The 16,317-nt window shown below is 37.3% G+C and overlaps 1 protein-coding gene across 3 annotated transcripts; it reads right to left on the bottom strand.

Annotated features, from left to right (window-relative positions):
• Positions 1 to 571: 571 nt before the first annotated feature.
• LOC132119639 (protein bicaudal D homolog 2-like) lies at positions 572 to 13,596 on the bottom strand. 3 transcript variants are annotated; one of them, XM_059529778.1, is made up of 9 exons: positions 13,117 to 13,596; positions 5,564 to 5,776; positions 5,238 to 5,390; positions 4,554 to 4,994; positions 4,130 to 4,459; positions 3,350 to 4,024; positions 3,069 to 3,220; positions 2,662 to 2,927; positions 572 to 1,082 (listed from the first exon to the last, which is right to left on the bottom strand). In XM_059529778.1, the coding sequence occupies exons 1-9, from the start codon at positions 13,363 to 13,365 to the stop codon at positions 877 to 879; spliced, it is 2,685 nt and encodes an 894-aa protein (XP_059385761.1). In that variant the 5' UTR covers positions 13,366 to 13,596; the 3' UTR covers positions 572 to 876. The 3 variants fall into 3 exon arrangements, with proteins under 3 accessions (XP_059385761.1, XP_059385763.1, XP_059385762.1); XM_059529780.1 differs by having other exon boundaries at positions 958 to 1,082; positions 2,681 to 2,927; XM_059529779.1 differs by lacking the exon at positions 572 to 1,082 and having other exon boundaries at positions 2,035 to 2,927.
• Between the last annotated feature and the right edge of the window lie 2,721 nt (positions 13,597 to 16,317).

Raw genomic sequence — 16,317 nt, 5'->3', positions numbered from 1 at the left:
GTTATACAAAATACATATTCAATGTCTAAAAACAAACATTTATTGCAATGTAAAATACAAAATGCTGATCTTAATGCAGTATTTGGCAAAAAGTAGAAAGTATTCCAATTTGGAACTGATTTTTTTTTTAATGTCTGAATTTTAACATATCCTTGACCCACTATTAAAATTGTAAATCCAAACTTCTCAGGAGCAAGTCAAAAGTTATTGTTCCATAAGTGGAGTTAAGGCCCGTTCACACCAAGCACGATAACTATAAAGATAACGATTAAAATATAGTTCTAAAAATCGTTCTCAATATTAAAGAATAGCGGAGTACACACCACAACTATAACGATAAAGGCACAGAGAAACGATATTGTTGGAATCACTTTCAGAACGATTTTTTTTTCTGATGAACGATAAAAACATTGCCAACCAATCAGAATCCATCCTATTGTAATGAGCTCGAGAAGTTTAAAGCAGCAGACGTGTGTCCGCTTAGAATACACTAACAATATCGTTCGCTGGTGTGGACGCTAATATCGTTATCTTTATAGTTATCGTTCTTGGTGTGAATGGGCCTTTACACTACATGACTATCAAGATAATGTTATTTTAGAATGTTTGACTATTGAACAAAACAAGAAACATATATAGGCCTAGTTAATTGTTCTCCCTGGAATATGCTTAGAGCCTGACAGTTAAGCATAAAATACTATAAACAAACCACAGTTCTTATATTATTATATATTTTTTTTCAGTTAAATACGTAAAATTTGCAAGAAAAAAAGTGCCAATTATACTGAAATGTGCATCTCTTACATAATATTAACTAATGCACCCAAAGTGCACTTTAAACAAAAAACGAAGCAGAAAAAATGAACCAAAAAATAATTACAAAATAATACCACAGTAACATTCAAAATAATGATTACATAGATCAGTTGGCTTTACATACGAGCCTGTGTTTTCTTGCACATCCAGGGACAAATTTCTTGTTGCCGAAATTGGACTAGGCATGTGTATTCTGGACGAATAGTGTAGAACGAAGGAAGAGGGAAATAACCGTTTGTAGATAATCTTCAGAGCTAATAAGATTACTGCAAAGAAATGACCATCAGAATTATTACATCACAGCTGACCCACATGTACTGTAAATAATTAATATAGGTAATAATTCAAGTTGATAACACTGGACATAGACAAGTGAATGTTACCATCAACAATGAGACAGGTTAGATTCATTAGTACACAGCAGAACATGGAAGAATAATTTTTCCAGATGCAATGGACTGCAGAACGCAGAAGACTCCCATGCAACAGTCAACATGCCAACTAATACAAACAGTTCAAACTGAGAGCAACAGATCATGCACGATAAAGTGGTTCACAGTCACCACTGTAAAGAAAACATGGACAATGTGTTATGCTGGCTGAAAGGCTAGATGAAAGAGTACAAACAAAATCAACAAAGACATGGTATGACATGATAAAAGTTCAAAGCAACTTCTCAAATTCAACTTCAAGAAACTTGGTCTAAAATTTCTGAATTTACATCCTTTCTGTGCATGGAAACTATAAATCAAGACATTATATTTTACAAAAGACACCTCTCATTTTTAGCTAAACAAATCTGTATCATCAATTATGTCCTTCAACCTGGATTGCAAAGCTCCCAGCAGGCTCAGAAAGGTGCATCTCTGTTGGGATTACACAGATTTATTCACACTGACACGGAGATTAACAGACTAGCTTTGTGAAACTGGGTTTAACTCAGTGACATTTAGTGCTGGTTGGGTTGAAGTAGAAATACTTGCCTCAGAATGTTGAGAGAGAAAAGACAACTTTAGACAGATGTAGATCTATTTTAACATGTTTAGTCATTTTCCTTAATTGTTTCCTCAATCCTTGTTTATAGATATCTATGGGTTGCAACTAAACTCAATAGAAAAATCAAATATATCTGTTTGTACAAAAACAATAATAATGGTAACAATGCATTACATTGTACATTACAAACCAATGTGCTTTGGTCATGGTCACTGCACATTTTGACAATCTTGGTAGGTCATGCAGTTAATTAATGTATACTGGAAAATTGTATGCACTTCAGCCTTCTTTCCATTTTTATTTAATTTTTTTGGTATTTTTGCCTTCTTGACTGGACAGTATTTAGACAAGAAGCGAAGTGGGAGAGAGATGGGATCGGGAAAGGCATGCGAGCTGGGACTCAAACTCGGGACAACGCTAAACTGCTTTCTTTAAAAAAAACAGGAGGTAGCACAAATGTCAAGAGTGCCGAATGTCGAAACTAAAGAGATTCACTTCAGTACCAAAATACTGGATTCTGCCTATTACAAAAATAAAATTAAAAAAATATGATTACTGTGATAACCCTAGTAGGTAGCATTACCAACCCATCCAATCTCTCCAGGTAGATCTACAGGAAAAGAACTAGGCCCCGAACTTTAGACAAGTATTAATGAAGCCACAAACAGTGACATGCTAGCATTGTCCCAAGCACACATACAGTAAAAGGATTGTTAGTTAGCATGAGGATGGAGATGAGTGAATTACACACGTGTTAATCGGATCCATTATCACACAGAATTTTATATTTCTCACTGCAGAAAACCGCAGGACTTCCAATGAGGCCGTGTGGTTGTGGTCGGTTCTTACAGGGTAGTCTAGGACTTACATGGGGGCTGGAAAACGACAAGGGTCCTCTGCCACGGCCAGATGAAGCCTTCCCCCGGCCGCCAGCCCCAGCACCGGATACTCTTCGGGATTGCTCATGGTCAAACTCCAGATCCTCCAGTCGCTGAGTGAGGGCCAGTTTCTGCTGGATGGCCATACGCAGGAGGGAGTTCAGAGTCTTCTTCTCATCTTCTGCTGCAGCCAGCTGCCTCTGCATGTCATCCAATTGGGTTACATACTCATCACACCTAAAGAAGAAAACAGAAAAGAGGGATAGTGCAAGAGAGATTTAGTACCATAACCCTACTGTTCTCTGGGCAGTAGCATGAATTTCTGACGGATAAAGAAAGCTGGAAGAGAAGATACTTTCAGTTGTCTTCCTGCAGTACCTGGTGGCAAACATTGCCCTGAGAGAGGAGAAAGTGACGGCATCTTCTTTGAGAGCCTTCAGCTCGTTCCTCAACTTCATCATTGTTTCGGTGACCATGGCCTTTTCATTCTCATATTTGCTTTTTAAGTTTGCCAGGGCAACCTCAGCTGTCTAAAAGGGCACAGAACCACACCACAGTTCAGAAAACGCTCTTGAAATACTACAATCTCAGGCAGTCCATTTGGATGGTCTACAAGAAGATCTATATTCTGGCGTCATATCCACCCATGCAAAGCTCACCTGTTTGTTGGCCTTGAGCACAGTCCTGAGTGTGGCAATCTGTTCTCGCTTAGTGCTCAGCAGGGACTTGAGCTTCAAAATCTCCTCCATGCAAGCAGCTTGGTCTTTATCCGCCACTGCGGCCAACTCTAGAGAAGCAACTCTTTGCCTGGATAGTTCTGTGGTACGATCCACCGCCTTCTGCAAGTGGCGTATCTGATCCCGAATTATTGCTACTAGGTTGTAGATGTCCATTGGTTCAGGACGTGGATCTTCTCTGACTGGTGTCCCAGAAGTTGAGCTGTCAGCAGCGGTGGAGGCTGACCTGGGTGCCTCGGCTGCTCTGCCGCTGGTTTGGGTCAACGTAGACTGACGATCTTTACCATTGGTCTTGTTTCCTTTACCCTCTTTGTAAAAATCAAGCATGACACGATTCGGGGTTTCATTGTTGCACATGCAGACATGGTGGTAGAGGTTTGCAAGCTCTTCACTAAAGGCAACAAGCTCATCCTGGGCAACGCTGAGACTGCCTTCTGTCTCGCCTGCAACTGCACTCACTTCCTTTAGCTCCTTTTCCAAACGAGTGACTTGATCTCTGTCTGTGCGACTGCTGCTCTCCAGCTGAGACACTTGAACACTGAGGTCACGCACCTGTCCCTCTAGTCGTGCCCGTACCTCTTCATGCTCGGCCTTCAGCTAGAAAAATCATGCATAATCAAGTTGCCATGAAATGTGCCATCAACCCATTAATAAAACATAAATAATACTGAACAAAACTCGAGTTTTCTCAGTCCCACTCACCTCATCATGGTCTGATTTTAGTGTCTTAAGCTCCTCTCTCAGTTCACCTGCCTCTGCTATGGCTACCTCATACTTGCAGCGAAGAATCTCTGGCCCATTGATATCCAGCTCATAATAGTCCACATCATTGTCCTCTCGACTGTCTCGCTCTCGCTCACTGTCCAGGGCCGACTGCCGCTCTTTGCCTGCCTGCAGTCTCCTCATAACGCCCAAATCATCGCTAAGTCTCATCATAGCTTCCTGCTTTTCGGCTAATGCTCCTCGAGCATGCTCTAGCTGCTTCTGAGAGTCCTGTAAAGTGGTGAGAAGAGCTACCTTCTCTCGCTCCACCTGCAAGGTGAAATGGAGGGGGAAAATGCTACATTTCAAGTGGTCTGGAAAAAGATTAGCATGTTTGTAACGGTACACATAAAAATAGCCATACCTGTAAGAGCTGTTGCTTGAGTTTCTGGATTTCCGAGATGTTCAGCTCTGTCAACAAGTCATCCACCAGACTTGGTGCGGGACGGAAGTTTCCATCTCTTTTGGGTGTAGACAGTCTGTTATCTTCATCGTTAGCATCGCTGACTTTAGCAAATCCGTTTTCAAACATAAGAATGGCATCGTCGTTATTTGGTTCATCCGCACTCAGTTTGAGCCCATCCAATGAGCTGGCAAGAAGCGAGTCTCCCAGTGTCATGTGATGTGTCAATTCTTTTCGAAGAGCTGCTTTCTGCTCCCGCTCTGTCTTTACAGTTTCCAGAGCCTCAGTTAGCTGACGCTCAGCTATTTCTCGTAACCGAACAGCATCCTCTAGCTGACTGTTCAGGTACTGCACTTCCTCTTGCAAGCGTCGATTCTCATGTTTAAATCCCTCGAACTCCACCTTTGGAAGAGTTTTTGGAGAAACAAACCAAAGACAATGGTTATGGCAATAGTAGATTTGTACATATGAAACTATGTGAAAGCAGTAGTCATCATTTAGACACTTTCATCGAAAGTGCCTCCAAGGTGATGGTGCCTGGTCTGCTCCTTGTGGGACTAGAACCAGCAACCTTTTGATTACCATTCATGAGCTTACACTTCCACACCCACATTTCAGATGTGATCAATGGTCAGTGCTACTAACCTGACCCTGTTTAAGGGTGGAGACTTGTTTCTGAAGGCTGATGTTCTCCTCCTCTAGTTCAGTGTAGTCTTGCAGCAGACGAGATTCTCGGATCTTGTACTCTCGAATGTCGTCACGCAGACGACTGCGCTGCAGCTCCACAATTTCATTATTCTTAAGGACACAACAATCTTTAGTTGACAAATGACTAATAAAGAATATAGATTCACATATAGAGCATAACCCACTGGGTTTGTTTGCTGTCAAGTTTATTTTTTATGCAGACAACTTTTATAAATAGGTTTAGTAAATTCAATACTCTTAATAAAACCCTCTACAGCACAAACCTCTCTCAGCTCGAGTGCGAGAGTGGCCAGACGTTCATTCTCCGCCTGGGTGCTGGTGAGAGTATTTTTGGTTTGTCGTAGCTCAACCTGCAGTTCTTGCACTCTCTGCTCATAGTACGCCTCTTTAGATGCCGACTCCAGGATGAGGGACTCCTCCCTGCTTTCCCCATCTGCAGCCACCTTTCTATGGGTGGAGTGAACCTGACCATATGCCTGTATGAACATGATTGGAGAGAGATCGAGGTTAGAAGTATGTCTATCACATTGTAGTGGTATGGCTATAAACACATTACTTGGATGCTGGAAGAGGGTAGACTTGAAATGAACAGTGTTGGTGCATATCAATCTTAATTGTACTAAAGAAATGCTATGGGATTTGGGGCAAAATTAAATGGCTAAATGTAATCAATACCCAAGGATTTTGTCAGCTGAAATTCTTTAACACACATCTAACATTTTTCTTCAGATTTGCCCCAAAATTAGCACAAAATATCCTTAAGTCTTTAGATCGTGTCTAGGCCTCAGGATCTCAGGATTCCCACAGACAGTTTAGTTTGAGGTACGTGGGTCATTTTGTAAGACACAAAGATGCATCTCCTGCAAACTGATGATGTAACCAACTAGAGACAAAACTAGATTTCGATGCTCTTTTTATCTAACTCTAAGCTCCATCTCTTTCTTTCCCTCCTAAAATTTGTGTCCCAGTCTGAATGATGTCATTAGCATGCTACAGCATGACTAAGTTGCCACACACACAACCATGGCAGCACAAGCCATAAATGTTAAAAGCTCCATTAGTGCTGGTGGCTTGACTGAATGGCTAACAGAAAAGCATGCATGTATCACTGATGTATGATGGACAAAGCACATTGATTCAAGGGCCTAACAATCTGACACATACATCAGTGTGTTTCTTCAAATATGGGCATGTTTGTCCCTAGGAACTTTAAAAAAATAAACTCTTAAACACCCTTCATGCTCTCAAGGTTTTATTTCATTTATCCACTAACAATGCGAAACAGTCAACACGCATGCATGCTTCTCAGAAGAGTTTTGTCATTTGCAAAGTCATGAACTTTGCCACCACGGTATGATTTCCAGCACGTGTCAAATTATGTATCATGTTTATAACAATTCAATGATGAAAAGGTTTTCAACATGGAATAAAATATTTCATAATTTCATAATAATTTATGCATCATAAATACACACATTTTCACAATTTGAAAAAAAAATGTTCATAAGTTATATTTTCTTGTTTAATCTCAAGCTTTTATTAGCACATTTTTGTTGCATGAGAAATTATGCCATTAACCCTAACCCATTAACCCTGTGTGTGTGTGTGTGTGTGTATGGATATATATATATATATATATATATATATATATATATATATATATATATATATATATATATATATATATATATATATATATATATATATATATATATACACACATACATACATACATCTATATAGGCTTATAATTGGTCACAGGTAAAACAATAAGTTTCTTTCTTCTGTTAGAAGATATTTTGAAAAATGTTGATAACCAAACAACAGTGTGTTCACTGCTCTGTGTGTGTGCACTTTGGATGGGTTAAATGCAGAGCACGAATTCTGAGTATGGGTTACCATACTTGGCTGAATGTCATGTCACTTTCGTCACTTTCAACAGTAAACGACAAATTGACGGTAGCCATTTACTTCCATAGTATTTTTTTCTTCCATGTATGGAAGTCAGTGGCTACCATCAAATGTTTGGTTACCAACATTATTCAAAATATCTTCTTTTGTTTTCAACAGACGAAAAACTCATACAGGTTTAGAATAGGTGAAGGCTAAGTCAAATGAATTAAGACATAGAAAAAAAGCTGAAACCAGTTTGAATTCAAATCAACCCCTGGGAAATTAAAGTGCTTGTAAATTGATTAAATGTCCATTGGCAACCCTGGCCCATAATAATATCAGAACGCGTGTGAGACAGAAAGAGACATGGAAATGGTGTCAGCACTAAGTCGTCCTCCTGCCACAGCAGCTGCTGCTAAGAACTGGCAGCTATCCACCTGTCAATCTGGATTGCCAAGACATTATTTTAGAACTTTATTCTGATTCCTGAACAGAGACTCTGTGAATAAAGGCCATGCCAACAACACACCTACCTCCAACACTGCATGTTTCTCTCTATTCCCAAAACTACAGATTAACAAAGACCTATTTTTGTGATCAGGTCTTTAATAAAAGACAGAATTTCTGTGTAACATAAACTGATTCTGTGTATATCTCATTATCAACTTACAATTCTTAGTACTGCTCTGATTAAACTCAACCAGAGTTGCATTCACAGCTTACTCTGTATAACTATTACGGAGAAAAGGCCTTGTTAAATATATCCATGCCACTGCTGTATAAGACTGCCATTAAGACCTCAGGAGAAAGATTAACTGTGATGTTAGACATAAGACTTCTCACCTGTGCAGACTTTAACAGCGAGCAAATCTGCAAGCCTAGTTTTCATGGATGTTTTCAGTGTCTAATGGGTTCTAGAAGAGCAGGTTTCAGTTTATGAATCATATAAGGTCTGTACATAAAGGGATTAAAGTAAAAAAAAAAAAAATTTGACTAGTCATGCAAGTAATCAGTCGACTGTTGAAATCCTTTGTAACTTGTTTTTGAAACGCATGGCATGATATTTGATGTATGTGTGCAATTTATATTGTACAACAAAACAAGAAAAAGTAGACTCCAAGTGATGTCAACACAGACCTTATTTTACTCAGAAACCAAAACTGCTACAAAACTGAAATTCCAGAGGGAATCCATGGTGAATTATTCTTCTGGGTTGACCTACAAACTGACGTCATGACTGATCTTCAACAATAACAAAAATGCTTGCCAACAAAAGCTGATTCAGAATCCAGAAAGCATTGCTCTATGTGAGAGAAGACTCAAAAATGCCTTTTCCCCACAGAGTTGTCTGACTGAAGCTTGGTTTGCATGTTAACTGATTTTAGCTGACTTTGATCTGACTCAGCACAGGAAAAGAGTTTAGCATCTACTTGGTTTAAATCGAATAACAGTTTACGGATCTTTTTTTTAAATGGCAAATGCATTAAGAATGAGGAAGCAGTTAGTGACTGGACAGGTTCAAAATATCTTCTACTTCCTATAAGTTTGCACAAGTCTTAATTTTTTCCAAATATACTTCTCATAAGTTACGGGAAGTTCTCTGGAGAGAAAATGAACCAGCTTCTTGAAGCCAGATTGTGTTCTCTGCACCTAATTATAATTATTAACTTTATTTGCTGTTTAGGGATGTGTATTAAAAATATATACCAGAATTTAAGTCGTGCAAAATGTGCTTATATTTCAAAGCAGCTTATATAATACAATAAATGTCATGCAGGCAACACTTAGGCAAAGAGCACAGAAGTGGATTTGTCCTGAATGAGAATGTTTTCGTTTAGTTTTATTTACTGGTATTTTACATTGTTTCTTAACATCATAATTGTGTGAACATCATGTGAATTATGACTTTTACACCAATGCAGCTTTTTTTTTTATTTTGCAATTTTTACCCAATGTGATTTAAAAAGCAGAAATGTAGAATTTGCAATCTATCTAGAAGTAATAACTTAGCAAGTACAGTGACTAGGACATATTACAAGCTGGACTCAAACCTCTGTCACCCTCATGAGCACTACAGCTCAATGTGTTGGAGTAAATATATTCATCATCGCTAGACCTTATCATGATTTTTAGAAATATGCATTCAAAATTGTATAATTCTACATCAAGTATTTTTAATCAGATAAAGAAGGGGTCACCAAACTCAGTCCTGGAGGACAACTGTCCTGCAGAGTTTAGCTCCAACTTGCCTCAACACAGCAGCCTTGAAGTTTCAAGTATGCCTTGATTAGCTGTTTCAAGTGTGTTTAATTAGGGTTGGAGCTAAACTCTGCAGGACACCGGCCCTCCAGGACTGAGACCTGTGAGATAAAGCGAAAAATCTTGATAAAAAAAAGGACATTCCAATTCCAAAACTGCTATTTTTCCATCACTAGTCTTAAGAAACCTCAAATATTTACTTCTGCTTCTTTAAATAGTCCCAAACCCTATAAACCACACCAGTCTGTAGATAGGCCCAGCCCTGCACAGCTGTGGACCCACCACACTGCTGGAGGCTCTATTCTCATCCCTCTTGTTAAGGAAGACCACATTTCACCCTTCTTTCAAGCTTTAAACCCTTTCAGATGGACTGAACAGCTGACAAAGCATTTCATCCAGGTTAGGACACAAAATCGAAACATTTGAGATATGACTGTGATGCACTTACCGAGCTCCTTCAGCACACTCCACATTCAACATAGAAGAATTACACTATTTACTTACGATCTGCTCCAAGAAAAAGGGATGTATAATATTTTGGAGATGTAATCAGTATTTGCCATTCTTGTTCAAAATTTGGGGGTATTTATTTTTACAGTTGCACATCTTTTCTAATTTGCGTAAAGCATATAAAACTCTACATTGGAGATGTAGTGTAAACACTATTTCTGAAACTGATTTTTTTTATAGCCCAACATATTTATATCTCTGTCTGTGGTCATATTAACGTAACCTAGAAACATACCTTATTCTCATATGGCATAAGGAATGCTACTCTTGCAGAGACGGTGCCTTACTATGCCAAGACCGTGTTTTGACAATGAGAATGTGTGTGTGTTTGTCTGTGTGTGTGTTGGAGTTCAAACAGGTGAGAGAACAGATCTGATGTACTTGGGTGGGATTAACTAGTCTCCTCTTTTCACCTCACCCTCCGTCTGATCCAGCGTGTCTGAGCATTGATCACTAACCCCATCTTTAATGCACTCAGCATGTGCACTCTCTCATGGTTTAACATCAATATTTCACTCCACTGATATCTGGCATCACTTAGCATTTAACAGATGATAAAAAAAGCAACAAAAAACATTTAAAAACACTTTACCACAACAAAAATAAGAGAGTTTAGATTACTTGAGATACATGGAACCTTTAAACATTAAAAAAAATGTATTGCCACACCGCAGGACCTTTTAAAATAAATTGGTGAAGTAAAAAAAAAAAAAGAAAGAAAAATAAATTTCACAAATAGTTACAAAACACAGGACTTAATTACATTTAAATGTTACCCTAAATAAAATAAAAATCATTTAAATAAAATAAATGGTGACTAGTAACAGGAGCTAATTATATTTAAATGTAAACCTAAAATAAAACTGAATAAATATATGGTAAATGGCAATGGGACCTGATTATTTAAACATTAACCTAAGATCTAAAATAAACAAATAAAATAATATACATATCAACAATAAATAATAAATAAATACATTTATTATTATTTAAATTAACTGATAAAAAAAATAAATGTAAACAAACAAATAAATGGTGACTAACAAGACCTAACTGACCATATGCACGGATTGCATAAAGATAAGCCAGCTCGTAAACTTCTGGTGAAGCATCATGTGTTGTTGTGGTATATATAAGAAGAGACTCTTGAGACCCTCACAGAAACCTCTCCTGCCTCGCTCTTGTCAGAAACTAAGAAACAAAATAATTACAACACCGTAAATAATGATAGAGGTACACGCAGTTTCATGTTATTTAACAACATATCATGTTATATGTCAAGCCGGGTAATCCCAGGAGACCTAGACACATATTTGGACAATAAATACTGACACTAAACACAATCATAACGGTTTAGGCTAACGTTAGCTAGCTATCTTGTAAACAACATCATAATGGTATTCTTGATAATCGCTTCATAGTCATGAACACTTTTTTAAACACTTAGAATACAACTACAACTGTGCAGTAAAAATCACTTTAAAGATTCACTTTACATCCATAAAGATGGCATGAAAAAATGTGCCAAGAATGTCTCCTGGCAGAAGACTTTAAAGAAGCTACAAGAATACTTTTTGTGCGCAAATATGTAATATTGTAAATGTTCTCCTAAATCTTAATCTCTCCATGAACTTTTTACATTGTTTAAAAGATCAATTATCAGTATTATGAAATGAAAATAGTCTATCTTTTCTCTGTTAGTGAGTTTGAATAGCTATAGTTAATAAAAAGTACTTACTCATGCAATATAATCTCCCTGCTAATATGATTTCATGCATTGACCTACTACAGAAGTCTAGTGGCCTGGATTGATACAAAAGCATGTAATAAACAGAAAGTGTTTTATAGCTTCCAGCTGACAACCCTTGTGTGAGATCAGTCTAGTCTAGCCGCTTTTTTTAGTCTGATTGCTTCCCAGATCTTCTTACTACATGACGAAGACTGCATGCTCTATTTCAAGCTGTGTAGAAAAAGATTAGAGTGGAAGGAAGTATACAGAACCGAGAAGAGCTCTAAATAAACTATAATTCGAACAATCAGGATTAATGTCGGAGCTTTGCTGCATGTTTGTGTTGACAGGAAGCTACAGAGGGAAAAAGAAAGAAGCTGTGCAAAGGTGCTGAGAACACATTCAAAACTCTATTCAAAAGTCCATTTAGGTCAAAAACAATTCATTTACATCCCGGTCGAGGTTTATTTTTGGATGTCATATCAGGAAGAAACATCTCAGTCACTCAAAAAACACTTGTTTCCTCGCATCAACATCTCACTTCTTGTTTCATTTGCAGCCTTTGATCAACAGCACATGATCGATCTATTTACACTTGTCTGTATATTAGTATGCTGAATGTACAATATGAGGTGATGATATTTTTCCATCACCAATTAAGGTGAAAAACGGATATTTTTTGCTTTCCGACTCAACTGTTGGGGGTAGATGATGAAAACAAAAACCTAACATGCATTTTGAATATTGGATCAAGAACAACAATAATGAATTGTGACAAATGAACTATCAAAAGTGCAAATATATCACCTTTAACCACAGTTTATTTGAAAGCATAAAACCTACATGCACAATAACTAGAACACAATTCGAGGTGGTGTTCAGCCACACTAGTACACTTTAAACTGAATGGCTATTTTGTATCTTTAGAGCCAACAATTAGCATTTGATCTGTATAATTTGTGTACTCTATAATATATAGTCTATATCAATTCAAAATGTTTAATTTTGAACTACCATATTTTATTCTGTCAATGTGAACGACATAGTATTCAATGTTAAACAAAATTCCAAACAAAATGTTAATTATAATATAAACTGTCCATGAATTATTAAATTAACACTCGTTTTGAATCATTTAACACTACACTTAATTTAGATCCTTTTTTTCTTCATCATCCACTGACAAGGCTGTCAGAATGGCAAAAAAGCAGATTTATCCATGTTTCTTAATATTTTCCATTATTTGTGGCACGTTTTTTGTGATTTAGACTACTTGCTGAAGAACAATGAAAGCACACAAAAAGAGTGAGAATGGGTGGAGACTGGTGCTCTTTTCCTCTTGTGCGCCGTCGCTCGTAAAATCAAAGCGTTCCATTTAGAACGAAAGTAGCAACATTGTAACATTATTGTATCCTTTCGTCTCACCTCTCTGAGCTGATCCAGTTCTTGTCTGACAGTCTCATATTCGTTCTCCAGATCTTCAAAGCGTTGTTTCAGCTGCTGGTTCTCCTCCAGCACCACGAGCCCGTACTCCGCCGCCTGGATCTTCTCGCGGCTCGTCTCGCTCAGCTCCCGCGTCAGGCGCTCGATCTCCGCGCGGAGCCAGTTGGGCCCGGCCTCAGAGACCAGCTGCGCCTCGGGACACCCGTCCTCATCCCCGGACATGTTTGCCATACCCAGGCACAGTCTAATACAGGCGATTACGGACCGAGCCCGTTAGTTCCTCATTCTCAACCATGAAGTTGCTCATCAATCTAAAGTGCATGTAGTTTATTGGATGCACTATTCTTAATATAAAAGTTCAGATTCAATCTTATAAACTTATTCCCCATGATTTAACGTATAACTCCATGATTTCCTCTTGTTCGGATGTCATTCCTGAGACTGGGAACTCGGTTTGTGAAATCCCCCAGCAAGAATACGAAGCGATTTCCTCGCTCCTGTTTTATGGGTAATGTAGTTCCATTCACACATGCATGCGTTTTATAATGGCTGGTGCTAGACTACAAGACCCATAATGCTTTGTGTTTTGTACACGAAGGCAGCATAGGATGCACAGATGGTTCACTGACTGAATGTCAATTTCGACCCAAAATGTTGCTCAATGCTTCCATCTGCTGATGTTAATATTTCAGATTGTGCGAACTGCGAAGTAGATGTAAGGATTTCCAGTTTCTGAGTTTTTGATCAGGGACTCCTTTTCTTAAATATATAGTGAATATAGTCAATGTATAAAGACCTATTTATACTTTGTGTGAAAAAAAGTAATGAAAAAGTGTGGGGAAAAAGTAGGTGTAAAATAAAATAGGTGTAATATTGCAATAATATTATTTAAAATTGAAATAAGCATGATATATTACAAAGACTATATATATATATATATACACACACACACTCACACACACATTTTTATTGTTATTGGTACATTTTTATACTTTTTATATTTTCTTAGACACTCTTTATAGTCCACCCTCACACCCTGAAGCCACACCTGAAATCTTATTTTCTGTCATTGTCTTTTCAGTTGACTTTCCTGCAGTTTCCTTTCATGTTGCCACCACAACTGCATGTAAATAGAACAGAAAGTATTTGATTAAAGGGCATTCAAACCACACGACTGGTTTTGCCCATCAATCTGAAAGTGAAACATAATTTATTCATGCCAACTCATCACCGTCTGCCATGCTTAACAGCTGACACACTTTAATGTGTCCAAGGTGAACTATCATCCCAATGGTGAGTTCGTATTTAGCTTTCTCTCATACTCTCTAAGAAAGATGTAATACTACTGAACGATATCAATACTGCATATTCAGTTACTGTACAATTCTTTCTTTAGGGTGCTTTGGATGTTTACAATCATTGTAAGTTTGCCCGATCAGATTTTAAATCGAAACTGAAAGTTGTACAATATTTATTTATTTCTATACTTTGCCTACAGATAAATTTTACCACTTTTTCTCTATCTGCTTTGGCCTGGGCTGTGGACTTTTACTCTACAGGCCATTTTACTGTAAGTATACTATGTTTATATAGGCCAACTATGAACTGCCTTGGATCTTCAGACTGTAATGAATGCTGAGGCTTACTGAAACTATTATATTCATATCTTTATTCTATCCATAAAGTCTTACACATGAAAAAAAAAAAAAACTTTCAAAAGGGTTTAAAAAATTCAAAAAAGTGCCTCTATACACATGACCAATCAATCATTGAGTTAGTTAGTTATCAACATGCATGTTTTTCCAGCTGTTGTGGTGCCGTCAGTTCTTGCCGTGTTCTTCACAGTAGTTTTTGAATGTGTGGGTGCATCCATTGGTAAGATGTTTGATTGAAACTTGCGGTATAAAATGTCAAATGTATTAAATATAAATGCACAACAGAGATTAAAGGCCAAAAATGACATTTAACTATGTTGAAAATTTATTGGAACGGGTTTTTTTTGAGCATTTAACGTTTTTTACAGGTTTGCCAGCGCATACTAAAAGATGTAAGGGTCGACCTTACCACTGGAAAGGTATATAATTTTATTGTGTTCAGACAGGTTGCCCATTCTTCCAGACCATTTGATAAACATGAAAACTGGCTTGCTATTAAATATCTCTTTTTTTCGACAGATGTTATCTGGGGTTATTGTATGGCTTTCTTTGTGACCGTCCTCCATCTCAGGACTTATCATGGTACAGTACAGTATGTTAACCAGAACTTCCTAAGAGAAACTCCACAAGGCTTCTTTGTTGCACGTCTTCTCAGCTAATTTTTTTTAAAGCACAAACTGAAGCTATTCTAGGTAGTGCTCCTCATATGTGTTGGAATATATTTCATATATTCAGTAAATACAATACTGTTCAGCATTGTTGTTGAGCGGTCTGTTAAACTAATTTCAAAAACATTTAAAAAATCGTACTGACCCCAAACTTGAACTGTAGTGTATATGATGCAATAATCTAAGTTCTTCTATTCTGTTGCAGTCTATACTCTGTCTGTTGGTTGTGGCCTTGCTGTGTTTGCTATAAGAGGAGCAATACGCAAATATAATGCTCTATGGTGAGAACTTTTTCTTGATTATATATTAAACTGCAGGGATTCATGATGTGTGGCACCCTGGAAGGACTTGTTGTTCCTGTTTTTTAAACAGGAAGATTAGAAATGCAAGGCGTTACTATGACTAAACTGAAATGAATGTGCACTAAAGGTAAGAAAAAAAATAGCATTTATTTATTTATTTCTATACTGCAATTTTGATCATTGTCGATGTCTTTTGCAGGTGTCCATTTGTGTTTATGCACTCTTTTTTTTTTGCACATTTCACATCTGTTGCAAAAACTGTGATTTAATATTGTTTTATTATTTGTTACCATCTATATTTTGCTGTTTTGATTAATAGTTATTCTACTTTTTTTTTAATTGTAAATAAAACAAAGAATATTAGAGTATTTAGAGATTTCCCTAAAATATGTCTTGTTTAAAATACAAATTTCACAATTAATCCTATGCCTATCTTTGTCGTTAATCTTAAAATTTACTAGTAAATTCTGAGTGAAATTGTTTCTAGGCCATTTTCTTTCAGTGTATAATACATTCTATGCAATTTTTTTCTATGCAATTTTCTTAAAATAAAAACAA

The sequence above is a fragment of the Carassius carassius genome, chromosome 38 (genome assembly GCF_963082965.1).
Source record: "Carassius carassius chromosome 38, fCarCar2.1, whole genome shotgun sequence".
Classification (NCBI taxonomy): domain Eukaryota; kingdom Metazoa; phylum Chordata; class Actinopteri; order Cypriniformes; family Cyprinidae; genus Carassius; species Carassius carassius.
The sequence above is the reverse complement of the archived record's forward strand: the minus strand, read 5'-3'. Positions and strand labels throughout refer to the sequence as shown.

Excerpts from the sequence above, each read along its gene's own strand:
- LOC132119639 (XM_059529778.1), bottom strand. The coding sequence starts at position 13,365 with ATGGCAAACATGTCCGGGGATGAGGACGGGTGTCCCGAGGCGCAGCTG. Across the intron at positions 5,777-13,116 it reads AACTGGATCAGCTCAGAGAG|GCATATGGTCAGGTTCACTC; the intron begins GTGAGACGAAAG and ends ATGTTCATACAG. Across the intron at positions 4,460-4,553 it reads TCAAGCAACAGCTCTTACAG|GTGGAGCGAGAGAAGGTAGC; the intron begins GTATGGCTATTT and ends TTCACCTTGCAG.